Source organism: Lipophrys pholis (assembly GCF_963383615.2).
Source record: "Lipophrys pholis genome assembly, chromosome: 1".
Lineage (NCBI taxonomy): Eukaryota > Metazoa > Chordata > Actinopteri > Blenniiformes > Blenniidae > Lipophrys > Lipophrys pholis.
Window position 1 is genome coordinate 52,411,999 of NC_137635.1, and position 14,308 is coordinate 52,426,306.

Here is a 14,308-nt window from a genome sequence, read left to right on the forward strand (position 1 = left end):
CCGGCGGGGCCAGGAACCATGCCGGCGGGGCCTGGCATCATGCCGGCGGGGCCAGGAACCATGCCGGCGGGGCCAGGAACCATACCGGCGGGGCCTGGCACCATGCCGGCGGGTCCAGGTCCAGGTCCGGGCACCATGCCGGCGGGTCCCGGTCCGGGCACCATGCCGGCGGGTCCGGGTCCGGGCACCATGCCGGCGGGTCCGGGTCCGGGCACCATGCCGGCGGGTCCGGGTCCGGGAACCATGCCGGCGGGTCCGGGTCCGGGAACCATGCCGGCGGGTCCGGGTCCGGGTCCGGGCACCATGCCGGCGGGTCCGGGCATTGGGGGAATGGCAGGCATCATGGGGGTCATGTTGTTTTGCTGCTGTTTGACTCTGTACTCCTCGATGAGCTCGGCATGTTCTTTCTGCTGCTTCCGGATCTGAAATAACAAACAAAAAAAAAAAAACATGTATTGATGATTGTACTGGGATTGTCCGTTGTGGAGGTTTATGCAAACAGACATTTTTCACTGAATGGTTCACAAATGTGTTTATTTGGAGCTACTGAAATTCTTTGAGAGAGACTTTGGACCCTCTTTAACCCTTTAACCACACTGTCTAGTGGTCTCTGCCACCAAGTCATGAGTGTCCCAGAGCCCAGTGAGGGACCCATTGCTTTAAAACAACAAAACATTTGCAAAACACACATTTTAGAAAGTTTAGTTTGTAGTACTGCAGTTACACACATATCTGAGAATGTTTCTTCTGCTGATCCTTGATCAAAGGGTCACTACTAGTTTTTATTTTCTTCAGGAAATAATCGTACCGTATAAGATAAACACAAAACAAACCACCAGTTTGGCTGACAGGATTTGGCTAAACTTTCAGTCTGTGTAACGCACATACTCAGCTCTGACGCTGACATCTGTGGCAAATTTAAAAAAGAGAAAAAACAGACTATCCGATGCTTTGATGGCTTTGATATGACAAAGAAATGATTCATTAATTTCTAAATGGTTTCTGTATCTTTTTGTCTCAAACGTGTGGCTCACTTCAGTCAAAATATTTCACAACGGATATGAACTGCTGTCACGACACCCAGTTTGTGAGACCTTATATCACACTGAAAAGACAAACTTGTGAGGAAACGAGTTCACCGGAGGGGAGAAGATGAAGGATTTCACCTTCAAGCGTTAACCGAGGAAATTTGGCTTTTAAAGCGCACTCAAGTCGGCTGAGTTTCTCCTTTCAGCTGTGAACTTTGAGGGACTCAAACCAGGCTGACAGCTTCTCTCTATGTGGAAATCTTTATATGCGTATTTTAGTTTCCGGATGGGTTTAGAAAAGAAAGGCTGGATGTAAAACCTCTGAATACAAGAGGTTAAGACCAATATTTTTAGGATGAAAACTAAGGAATGAAAGTGTATATTTTTATTTGATCATAATTAGAAAAAGCTCTTAAAAGTGTTTTAAAAAAGAAGCTCACACTTCATACCTATTTACATTGATTCTAGAAATCCTTCACACACTTTTGATGTCATTTTCATTAACCTGCTGTTCCTACTCAAGACTGAATGATCAAACTGAAATGATGGAGGGAACAAATGCAGTCCAAATGAAGGAGAGTGAACTTAGGATGGATGATTTCTGCTCCTTTGATGGCGCTGCTTCTTGTTTCTTCATTGTGTCTGAAATAAATTTATATATGTCTATTTTTTCCACTTGTGAAATATTTCCGGTACTTTGCTGCAGACGAATATTCACGTCAGATTTTTTTTCCAACTTAAAAATTTCAATCAAACATAAAGGTTTGTATTTTTGTGAAAAAGATCGACTCCATCTTTGTTCACTTCGATCAGTGTGTAAAACGTATGGCCCGCGAGCCAAAAAACATCCACCAGAGGGCAGCACTAACATCAGTCCCCCCCCAGTCTGAAGAGAAACCCCACAGGACAGGGTTTGAGGTCAGATGATGAAGAGCAGGATGAGGGTGAAAAACAGGATGAGGTGAGAATGAAGGGGTGAGGATGAAGGAAGAAGAGCAAGATTTACCTGCTCCAGTTGTTTCTGAACCACACCCTGCTGCTCCGTCACATGTTTGAGCTGCTCGGCGTCCTCCTCCGGGAACTCTCTGCCCGCCTTCTTCGCCGTTCTCTGTTTAGCAGACAGCGCTTTCTTCGACTTCCTGTGAGCGCCGATCTTCTCTTCCAGAAACTTCTGCTGCATTTGAAGTAGCTGCTGAGTCTCCTGGAGCCACTCCTCGTACTGAGCCCTCTGAGCATTGTCTGAGAGAGAGAGAGAGAGAGAGAGAGAGAGAGAGATGAAGAAGGCTCCTTTCTTAGCAATCTGACAGCATGAAAAAACATGGAAAATACAAACATGTTTATATTTCTGGCTTCTACATTTTTTTTTTAAAGAACTTACTGACAAATCCAGGCCCAAAGTTTGGAGGAGTCGGCCTTGTTACTTGAGTCAGTTTCCCGTCCTGTTTCGCAGACAGACAAACACGTTGTCACAAACATTTCACTCAATTTTAATTAGCACCAGAGCAGCTTTATGATCCTTTACCTGTCCGACGACCTGAGGAGGAACCGGCGTGCTTTCAGGACAAGGAGGAGCAGGACTGGGAGGAAACCTGTGAAATCACATGAAGACGAGTCTGACTCAGGCGTGCATGACAATCACCAGCACCATGTTTGAAAAACGCATCAAAGACGATGCTCACTCCTGTTTATGTGACGGAACTTCTCAAAATCTGTCTCTCAACAATATTTATCACCACCAGATTAGATGGAAGCCACTCTTTCTACTCCTGATTATCCAACAGCACCAGCTTAACCCCAACTGATTAAAAAAAAACATTTCCTCAGTTTCACCTGTACATGTACAATCATATCAAAATCTAGTTTCACTTCTTCATTACCTGAAAGATCAAAACTGTGAAGGATGTAAATCTAACTCATCTGATTTCTAAAAGAATGAAACTGCCACTTAAAGGGTTAAATCCTTCACGTTCAAAGTTTTGTGCTGAAAAAAATAATCCATCCTTGATAAATCAGGAGTTTGATCAATTCAAAAATCTGAATATTGAGTATATTCCTATTTCCATTGCGCCAAATTCTCATTTTATCACCTTTACTGACACAGTTTTCAATTTGGCTGCAAATCAGAAAAAGATGCATCACGATCAATATGATTACATTACGATAAATAATGTAATGATGATCGGCTCTTGTTCCTTATTGATCTGATTAATCTGGATTTGTGTCCTTTCAGCCAGTTGATAGAGACATGCTCTTCTCTCCCTGTTTTTGGACTCATGGCTGAGTTTTTTTAAACGTGACTTTTACCTGTTCATCACCATGGGGGCCATGCCCATGTTGTTCTGGACCATGACCTTGTTGATGCCTTTCAGGGCCACCATTTTGGCTTTCATGATGGGGTCGGTGATGGAGTCAAAATCTGCAAAAACAGAAAAACAACCAGTAAAAAACAGGAAAAAGTGAAGCAGTGCACTCCAAAACAAGAGCACCGATGCCTCTACAGGTAGTTTGAAGTACTACAGAAAATACCTTAAAGATCATTTTGGATTAGTTATGTGTGATATGATTTATGACGGAAAGTAATTAAAATGTTTCCACACTTTTTAATTAAAGATTCAGAATTTCACATCTAATGTTTGCAGTTTGTACTAATGAACAAAACAAGATGATCTGAAACTGTTCGTGTAACTGGGAAGTGGGAAATTTCTAACCTCTAAATGGGAAAATCTGCTGTTATCTGCACGGATTTGGAGATATTGGTGTTTATAAAAGGTGTTTTGTGTAAATTTAACACATGTGAAATGTGTTTTCACAGATCATGAGCAGTGAGAAGCAGAGGTGTGGAGGGTCGTTACCGATGTTGGGGAAGAAGGAGTCACTGGACCGCTGTCGGATCATGGCTTGCATCTGCCTCTGCTGCTGTTGCTCCTGTCTCTCCTGGTCCAGGAGGTCCTGCAGTAGCAGTGGCTGCTCCTCCAGCAGGAGGGGGCGGTGCTGGCTGTGGGGACCCAACGCCGCCTGCTGGGCCTGGCTAAGGCCGCTCTGGTCCACTCCTGCGGTCAATGCCACCTGATGGTCTGCCCCAAAGCCGGGCATGGAGCCGTCTCCTGGGGCGGCATCGGTTAAGGCGAGTCCCGCAGAGTCCGAAGAATCCTGGTTCTGCTGGGCCATGAGGTTTCCCCCCTGACTGACAGGTTCCGTGATCGAGTCTAATGACGGCTCCTCGGGCTGCTGCTTAATGAGTAAACTGGACAGCACCGGCGTGGAGTCGGAGAGCGCCCCCTGCTGGTTGGAGATCAGCGTGTCTCCTGCAGACTGTTGATCCAGCTCAGCAATCTTCTGACAGTCTTTGACCTCCGTTTTGATCTCCTGTCCGAGCGCCAGAGCAGTGGCGTCCTGAGCCCCGCCGGCCTCCAGCTTCACCTCAGACGAGGACGGCTCGGCCGCGGCCTTCGACGCTGGCGGTGCGGACACTGAACTGGACGAAGCCTCAGTGATCGAGCTCTTGTTGATGTCTGTTGTGTCTGAACCATCGTCCATGGGGTCACTGAGGTCCAGTTCCTCATTGAACATGTCCTTCTTGATGTCGTCCAGGTCGGGGTCTGTGTAGGCGATGATGTCAAACTTGCCGGATGTCAGGAAGTCATCGAGATGGAGGTCGTTGGTCTCCAAGTCCAGGTCTTTCCCATCTTCAGCATCCAGGTTTAGATTTTCTAAATCAGCATCCACCAGGTCTTTCACCTCCACGTCCTCCAGATCTTTGACTGCCGACTCTTCTGCGTCCAGCTTCTCCTCCACGGCCTCACTGCCTGTCACAGGGATGGTGTCCGTCTGCCCAGTAGGGGGCGCACTGAGCATCATGGAGGCTGCCATGTTTTGGGCCTCGTTGGAAGCAGGCTGGCTCATGGACCTCATCAGCGGAGACTGTTTGCTGTGTCCTGGAATCTGCTGGTGGAGGTTGTCCATGCTAGTAGAGAGCTGCATGTGTCCCACCTGTGTCCCCATGGAGTCCACCATCCTGGGCCCAGGGTTTAAAGGGAACCTGGATTCGGAGACTCCGGGGAATCCCGTCAGCCTCTGGCCCTGCATGTTGAGGTCCATGTTGGCTCCCTGCATGGCAGCAGGTGGAAACGCCATGCGTGGGCGGCTTTCTGCCGATCGGTGCCGGAGCTCGATGAAGGGCTGGCCCATGATGTTGTGCTGTTGCACCGGCATGCCGCGGGGCGGGAAGTGCTGCGGCAGTCCTAACGGACCCCCTCCCAGGGTTTTCACCATCTCCGCAGACATGGAGCGTCTCATCTGAGGGGGGACGTCCTGCATTGGGTGCTGGCCCCTCGGAAAGAAGTCCTGGGCCCCGTGAGGCCCTAAAGCGCCGTGTGGAAATGCAAACCTAAAGAAGAAGAAAACACGTGTTATAAAAAAGAGAAAGACAAAAGAAGAATTTAACAGAACCCTAATGTTATTCTATTTTTTATTTCAGCTTCGACATATATTGAAGGCGGAAGGAAAACTAAAAAAAAAACTGCACCAGCGATTGCAACAACTTGACTTCACCAACTCTAATGAGTTTAGGAAAACTACATTTTAAGTAAATAAATCCAGAAATTTTGTAAAGCAGAACTTATAAACAATCTTCATTTTGTTTGTGTTGTATTCAGTGAAAACTGAAAGTGAAAAGTCGATGCAATATAATCTAACATAACTAGAAGTATTAAAATATGGTGACTAAAAGACAATAAGAAAATAATCATTTAAAGTTGAACAAAGATGAAAAAACTATTCCCAAAAAATTTATGAAACAACCCTTTTGTAGATCTGGGTTTAGTTGTATAGACAAAAAAAAAAAAAAAGGACTTTCATGATAATGTTACATTCATATCGATAACAGATAGTGGTAAATAAAAATAGAATGGCATTGAAGATATAGAAGCAACTGAAAAGAATACTTTAACAAATAGCTTTAATATTGTTATAACAGCCCTTTTTTTCTTCTTTTTTTCCTTTTACGTTCTGTAATATATTTTACGAGGTTCTATGGAACCAAACTATGCTACTATGCTAGATCTGCCAGTAAACAAAACGAAACCATGATAAAACTACAGACCTCGGGCCCTGGTGTCTCAGACTGGGGTCCCCTGGATGTGGACCCCGGGGGATCTGGCCTTCATTAGGGAAGGGGACGCGCGGGTCCCCTGGAAACATTCCAGGGAACCTCATTGGCCCCCTCATGGGTCCTTGCCCTGGATACGGTGGAGGAGGTCGGTTGAACATCTCCCCCTGCTGCCCCGGGCCCTCCTGGGGCCAGGGCCGCGGCGTCCCGGGGGCCATGCTGCCGGAGGGGTCCTGAGGGCCCCTCTCCTGACGTATGGCGCTCCTCTGCTGCTGCTGCTTCAGGATCAGCTCTCTGATTCGCTGGCGCTGCAAAACACAAGACATTTAAGAGACTATTAAAAAGAAAAATCCAACAAAACATTTCATCACCTCATCTTTCTGTTTAACACAGCAACATTGGATCCATAAAAACTGATTAAATTTAAAGATGTGGTGCCTTCGATGACATGAGGGGCTGAAATTATGATGCCTACGGTGGAAAACATTGTAGAACATTACTCTGAGCAGCTTTAGACTGACTTTGTTGTCTTCGAAGTGAAAATTACAAAGAATTAAATGTTCAACACTGTTCTAGAAATAAAGTGGAGAACAGAACGACTGGTCCTGAAGTAAACTTCTGCAGGTTATCTTTAACCAAATAAGTGACAGAAGTGTCAAGAGTGAAGATGAATATAAAAACGTGCTAATATTGTCAAGTACTGCAATATGTGACGAATGGAAACACTTCAATAGATGGTTCTAAAGTTTTTGTGCTTTGAGATCATTGATGAATGGGCCACAGTTCCTTTTTTTCATCCCATTTGCATCTGCAGTTCTTACCAGCACAATTCAGAAGTTACTTGACATCAATATTGTCTGAATGAGTATCGCAGTTTTGTGTTTTGCAATATTTCTTTTGCACATGTTGATGTTGGGATAATGATGAGTGATGTACTTTGTGGCCCGAACTATCATAGCATATGAATGAGGGCTTACGAACCTGTCTGAGTCTCTCCTCACTCTCAGCGAGGGCGACACCCTGAGCCTCCGAGGACACACCGGCCATCTGTGGGTTGTTGTCGGCTCCGTTATTGCCCACAATCGACGGATCTTTCATGTCCATTTTCTCGGTGGACGGTGGACGGGGGGTCATGGAGGCCTGCTCAAACGGGTCGTGTCCGGGCGTCTGGCCAGGCCTCCTGGAGGGAGACTGGGTGAACCCGTCTTCTGGGTGTTTCTGTGCTTGGAGGTCTGGATGAGGGTAGGGCTCCTGAATCCTGGCCTGGGGCTGAGTGAAGGGATCCTGGCCTCCCATTGGCCCCGGCCTCTGCCCGGGTCTGCTCAGGCCCTCAGGAACCGGCCTCGGGGTCCCTGGAGGCTGTGCGTAAGGGTCATTAAGCATTGGTCGGGGGGCTCCAGGCGGTGAAAACATGTCGCTAACCCCTTGCCTCGATGTCCCGGGAGTACTGGTAAAAGGCTCCATCGGCCCTCTCTGACTTCCCGGTGACTTGGAAAACCTTTCAGGGGGCCGTGGAGTACCTGGAGGCTGAGCATAAGGATCAACTGAGTGGGAGGGCGACATTCTCTGACCAGGGTGGTACTGGTTCATTCCGCCTGGTCGAGGAGTCGCAGGACCCTGCGAGTAGGGGTCGGAGGAAGGGCTTGGGATGTTTGATGGCTGACCGTAGTTGTCGTGTGGGCGCGGGGTCCCTGGGGGCCGAGCGTAGGGTTCAAAAAATGGTCTAGGCGGAGCGCTGGGCTCTCTCTGGTTACCTCCAGGCTGAGAGAAAAGGTCTGCAGATGGCTTGTTGGGTGCAGAGGGCTGGGCGAAGGGGTCGTAAGTGAAATGGTCAGGCCGCGGAGTGGAAGGCGCATGTGCGTAAGGGTTCCGGGACATTTGAGAGATGGGTCCCGGCTGAGCAAACGAGTGCCCCTGAGGGTGATGCTGGCCCATGCGGGGAGGACTGGTGAAGCTGTCGTTCCCGGGCGGTCTCGGAGTGTGCGGCTGTTGTGCGTACGGATCGTTCTGCTGGTTCTGGGAGAATCTGTCAGCAGGATATGGACCCGGCCGACTGAAGGGATCCTGAACCTGAGGAGGGGGCATGGGTGTTTTGAAAAGAGGGACAGAGCCCGACTCATTACTCCCCGGGATCGGGGTGAGTAAAGGCCTCGAGTAAGGGTCCGACAGGATCATCCTGTTCTGGGCCATTCGCTGGTAAGCGTCGTTTCTAATCATGGGCCTTGAGTAAGGATCTCTGCCTGGAGAACCCATAGGTGGGCGACCCTGAGCGGCCTGGCTGCCTCGAGGAGGACCCATGGGCTTCAGGAAAGGGTCAATGTCCCCCACAGGCCGGGGTGTATCCGGAGGTTTGGCGTAGGGATCGTTACTCATCGAAGTCGGAGAGCCAAAGGACTCATAAGCTGGAGATGGTCTCCCTCTGTCCTCCATGAGGGAGGTGGGGGATTTACCAGATTCCACAGGTAGCCTGCGACACGCATTGGGAGGTCTTGGGGTCCCGACCATCTTGGCATACGGATCCCAGGGGGAAGAGGGTCTAGAACCAGAGGATCCTGGTGAAAAGACCTGTGGAGACTGAGGCTGGGAAGACAGGCCAGAGGGAGGAGGGGGAGGTGGACGCAGGAACACGTCCTCTGGAGGACCTGAGGTGGGCGTACCCGGGAGCTGCGGCCGGGCAAATCCTTCTTTCGGGTTAAGTTGCTGCATGGGCGACATGCTGCCATTACTAGGCTGAGAGGCCGGGCTTTGGTTGCCACTGTTGCTGCCATCTCCTTCTGTCTGGTTGCTTTGTTGCTGTTGTTGCTGCTGCTGTTGCTGGAGTTGCTCATTTTTCACCTGCTCCAGTTTCTGTGTGGCTTCAATTTTGGCTTGTTGCTTGCTTTTCTGCCTCATTTGCTGCAGATTGGACAGAGTGAAAATGAAAAAAAAATAAAAAATGATTAGACCTCACTTGGAATGCAGAAAGTCTCAGCCTCACCTAAAAATGACCCGGACTCTACTGACCACCAATGTCATCAGGGTTAATGTGGAGGGTCTTTACTAAAAGACCCCTTCTTAGCTTGTCTAATATAAAGTGGACCTGCCGCTGCATTCCCTGACTTCGTTGCATACAATCTTACCTGTCTAAACTTCCACTCTTGTTCATGCTCTGACTCTTTTGGTTTCAAAGGGTCTTTAAACAGGAGATCTGTGTCTAGTGGTATGTTGGGATCAAACACCTCAGGGGGCTGCTGCTGTGGATGGTGCCTCTTCACCGTCTCATTCGACATCTGGACTTTGTTGATGCGCAGGGCTGCTCGGTTATCTCTTGCCTTTTGCTAGACAGCAAATCAATCACAGTGGCACAACAAAAACACATCAGGTATAAAGACTTCACACACGTCGGACTGCAGAAAGTGGAAAATAAAATTGAAAAAAAAAAGAAAACTTGGTTTGGTTTGGAAAAATGTCCATGCAGTGAAACAGGTTTATGTAAAGTTACTTTCTCTTTCATAGCATTTTTCTGAACAAAATAACAACGAAACCTTTTCATTTTTAACAGAAGGCAGTAAATTACAAAAGCAACATATTTTCAGAAGGAATGCTGCTTGAATGAAGAGGCAGAAAGAATCCCACACAAAACTATCAATTATACAGAATCAGGGAAAACAGCCCACAAAACAGACTTCACTATCAGAAGTAGAATCCAATACAAGAGGCAGCAAATCAGCCCCACAGTATGATGGTGCCTCCACCATGCTTTACATTATTTTTTGCTAATTATTGAATAGCCTCGCATTCAGAGGAAAATATATTTTATCCGAGAACTGAGTCCTTTGATGACACACAGAAGCAGCTTTAATTCTGTATAAGTCGAAAAAGATGGGGGTCATGCTCGTATGAATTCATGGCAAATCATATTAAAGACATTAAAAGGCTGTGAGAGAGAAGTTTTACCAGGCAAAACCAGTTTGTTAAAGCAAAGTCAACAGAGCAGAGCTGGGGGTTTTGAAAGTCAAATAAAATGACTTTTACTGATGTTACAGTGTGATCAATTTGTCCAAGACCTCAAAATTTAAGACAAAAACTGGTGTCCATTGTAGTTGTTTTAGAACTCAAAATTCTGAATAAGACAAAAGTCATAAATATTCTTAAAACCAAGAATATCCAACACAGATTAACAAGTGGGGGACTTCACACTCCAAAATGGTATCAAGTTTACAATTATCCTGAAAAACTAAACTGAGGATCATCGAAGTATGATCAAGTTCAAACACGGAAATAAGTGTAACTTTCGCTTGTCAACGAAGAAAAAAATCCTAAAAAAATCCAGATTTTTGAGGACAACTTGTTCATGGTGACCTGCTCTTCTGCGATTGGAAGGATTTTAAGATGCAGGAGACCAGATGAGCTACAGTTTCAGACATTTGTGGCTTTGAGAGACAAACAGGCAGATTAAAAAAGAATCTTACCACATATGGGGCCCTGTCTTGTGAACTAGCTTTCCTCCAAAGTTTTGCAATTTGCTTTACCCTCGTAGTCCAGTCTGTGGGGGAAATGGGAGGCGTCAACATACCAAGAGCACGAACTGAACAGCGATTGGCTTCAGAAACACACACAGCTTACCTGGGTATTCTTCCTTGAGGTTTGGGAAATTGATATTTGTGTAGAGGACCGGTGCCACAGTGGCAAGCTCCCCCAGCGTCTCCTCCTTCTCCCACTTGAGCGTGCTTCTTTGAGCATTTGACATGGCTTCAGTTTCCCCCTCGGGCAGAGATCCGGGGGCCGTGGGGCTGGGGCCATGGGCAGGGGAAGGCCATGGACCGACCGCCTCTCGAGGCATCTGATTAAACTTTCTGTCCCTGGAACACAAACAATGGCAGAAACTTATAAATGGAGGGTTTGACGCACGCACACACACACACACACACACACACACACACACACACACACACACACACACACACACACACACACACACACACACACACACACACACACACACACACACACACACACACACACACACACACACACACACACACACACACACACACACACACACACACACACACACACACACACACACACACACACACACACACACACACACACACACACACACACACACGTGTATGAAGTTCAGTAACTCCCTCAAACTAGACACATCAGAACATATATAGAAATTTAAAGAAAGAAAATGCATTGGAAAATAAGAAATGAAATAACGAAAATAAATTTGGTCTCTTACTGTCACATCAGTATTTAAATGAGGCTGTTTTCCATGAGCTGGACTTTACCTTGGATTGTCAGTGAAAGGCATGCGGTTAAGGGGGGAGAAGTTTTCCGGGATGCAGGGCCCCGCTCCGGGGTTTGTCGAGAAGCGTTGGTTTGGTCCCATCATACCATTCATCATTGGCATTCTGGGAAACATGGGATTCCCTACGTGTGGGAGGAGAGAGGTCAATCAGAAGAAGAAAAAAAATTAAAACATGTTACAAACCAGAGGGCCACTTTCCCGTGGCTCCAGGTCATGATCTACCTGAGCACATACCTGTGCTGGGGTGAGCCATGCTGCTGCCTGCTGTGGCAGGGAGAGACCCTGGACCCGGGGGGTGAGGCACCTGTGGTGGGGGAGGCTGGCTGGTACTGGGACTGAGGACCGCAGTGAAGAGGTCCTCCACATCCTTCCCCTCCAGCTCTGTTAACAGTATGTGAACATTGGTGAACACACATAAAATATACATATTGTACACCTGAAATCTATATGACAATGCATATGTGAATCTGTTTCGAACAATAAATCTTAAAGAAGCATCATAGAATAGTCAAATTTAACAAGTCATTGCCTTTAAAGTTTCAATGTGAAATGATTACACTTAAAGTTTTCACTGATTTGCTAGAGATATGAGGAGCAGAGAAAGAGTCTGCAGTTAGAGTAACGTGGCTAATGTAAACACAACTGAAACTTGTTTCTTGTGGTCATGATCATTTAATTTTGGGCAAAGAACAATTCTAGCCTTTTCAAGGGAGCCGAACATGTCTAAAAGGTAAAGAGCAAGAACATAAAATTATATTACAAACCTGGAATTTTGTAAAGTTTGCTGAGAATCGATTCTGAAACAGATGAAAAACAGAAAGCATGTTTATTATTCATGTTTGATAAAGTCTTTAAAGTCGCTGTGAGGGCAGCTTAATGCTGGTGTCGAAACTTTTAATGCTACAATTGGGGCCGCTACCTCATTCCAAGGTCAATAAATGCTTCCATTAGGGCAACTAAATGTTGCTGTTAGCTTCTTTGAAAGCTGCTGCTCAGGCGATGCTATAGCTTTTCAAATGCTAATGTTAAAGCTACGAAACACCAGCAATATGTCAGGACAACTAAAAGCAACAATTAAAGCTAAAGTCAGAGCGACTTTCTGCAAATTGATGGCTGATGAATTCTAGCATTGTCGCAGCTAAATAACAATTTCTGGGCTGTTCGGGCCTGTAAACATTGGGGACCGAAAAAAAACACAGTTAAAGCAGCTACTGGACGCTTGTTAAAGCACACACTACTACATGCCAATGCCAAGGCTACTAAATGCTGATGTTGTTTGGGCAATATGTGTATGACTGAATGCTAATGGTCACGTTACAAAAGGGTAATGGTGAAGCTACCAAATGAGTAAAATATGGAAACTGAATCCCAAGTTACTAAAAGTCTGAATGCTCATATCTAAGCTACTTCTCATCATTGTTAAGGCTGAATGGAGATATTAGGGCAACTAAATGTCGATGGTATGGCGAGTAAATGCAGGTGTTAGGGCTACAAAATGCAATTATTAGTTTAATTAAATGATAGTATGAAAGCCAGATTAAAATGGTAGGGCTATAAAAGCAATAGTTTGTATGCCAATGTAATTGTTAATAGATGTCAACATGAATCAAACTGAAAACTTTAATTTGGGCTTCAAATGCTAAGGTTACGCTCTAACATGTCAGTGTTAAGAGTACTAAATTTTTAAGTTTAAGCTATAGAATGCCAGTATTGGTGCAACGAAATGCTAATGTGATTGTTACCGGGTCTAAATGTGAGAACTATAAGAAGTTAATGTTAAAGATGAGAAATGCTAAAGCTAAAGAATTCAACTAAATGCCAGCATTAAGGTTATTAAATTAGGATTTTAAATAAGGTTATTAAATAAGGTTATTAGGATTTTTCAACCTCAAAATCCTAATGTCTGGGCTACTAGTGCTAAGGGTCAACTTTAAAGATCATAAATACAGTTATAAAATGGGAAAAGTACAGCTACTAGCTGCCAAGGTTAATCTGGATGTTTTATTGTTTTTTATGAGTTGAAGCACAACAAACAAACACAAAACAACCAATCAGCCACGCTTGAAAATGAAGCCAAATAGAATCTAGGCAAGCTATTTGGACTGTGGCTTCTCTGGTGGAGAAACAGAAACTGAATTGGCTTGCTCCCACACACTGACCGTCAGTGACCATCTTGTCGAGCTCCGGGCTGAGGATCCCATCTAGGGGTTCATCCGGGAGGGCTCGAGGGGTCCTGCGGCCCACCTGAGACTGCGGCCCCACCGAGGAGCCGTCCGCCAGGGGTCCGATGTCCAGACCAGCTGTAGAAACACACGACACACAAAAAAACGATCATGACACAAACAACACACACACACACACACACCCGCACACACACACAGGCACACACACACACACACACACACACACACGCACACACACACACGCACACGCGCGCACACGCGCGCACACACGCCCGGCCAAGAATCGTGACTGTAAATATGGACTGAAGTGAAAACAGGTTTATTGTCTGAACAGGCTCTGACTACAGCTCCCACTGGTTTCCTGCAGTGTTTAAGGAGACACGGGTCACACTAATTCTCAGTAAAGACACACAAACGGTTGAAGGAAATTATTACTCTGACCCTGAAAATGATTCTGGTGCTGAACACATTTCAAATTAACTGAAGCCACAAAAGCAATTGAATGACTTATCTGGACCATAAGAACTGACCCATGAATCATTAACTCACCTGAAAATTGTTAATTGTGTTGTTCATTTTGAATTTGATACTGAGCAGCAGGAATCCAAAACGTTGGAGCAAGGACAACAACTAAAGGGAAAAGTTTTAAAGTTCACCACTCTGCGACAGACTGCACATCAAAACGCTTCAA

General features: G+C 46.0%; 1 protein-coding gene across 1 annotated transcript in view; it reads right to left on the minus strand.

The window, feature by feature from the left end:
• Window positions 1-14,308, minus strand: part of kmt2cb (lysine (K)-specific methyltransferase 2Cb) — a gene marked incomplete at its 5' end in the record, with an annotated part of 73,789 nt that overhangs the window by 13,251 nt on the left and 46,230 nt on the right. The window contains 15 exons of the mRNA XM_080470500.1: window positions 303-422; window positions 2,035-2,267; window positions 2,407-2,467; window positions 2,551-2,617; window positions 3,333-3,444; window positions 3,881-5,415; window positions 6,130-6,443; window positions 7,117-9,030; window positions 9,255-9,452; window positions 10,587-10,660; window positions 10,741-10,976; window positions 11,415-11,556; window positions 11,669-11,815; window positions 12,199-12,231; window positions 13,594-13,734. Of these exons, the coding sequence (XP_080326626.1) occupies window positions 303-422; window positions 2,035-2,267; window positions 2,407-2,467; window positions 2,551-2,617; window positions 3,333-3,444; window positions 3,881-5,415; window positions 6,130-6,443; window positions 7,117-9,030; window positions 9,255-9,452; window positions 10,587-10,660; window positions 10,741-10,976; window positions 11,415-11,556; window positions 11,669-11,815; window positions 12,199-12,231; window positions 13,594-13,734 (5,327 nt within the window). The remainder of the gene's footprint in view (window positions 1-302; window positions 423-2,034; window positions 2,268-2,406; window positions 2,468-2,550; window positions 2,618-3,332; window positions 3,445-3,880; window positions 5,416-6,129; window positions 6,444-7,116; window positions 9,031-9,254; window positions 9,453-10,586; window positions 10,661-10,740; window positions 10,977-11,414; window positions 11,557-11,668; window positions 11,816-12,198; window positions 12,232-13,593; window positions 13,735-14,308) is intronic.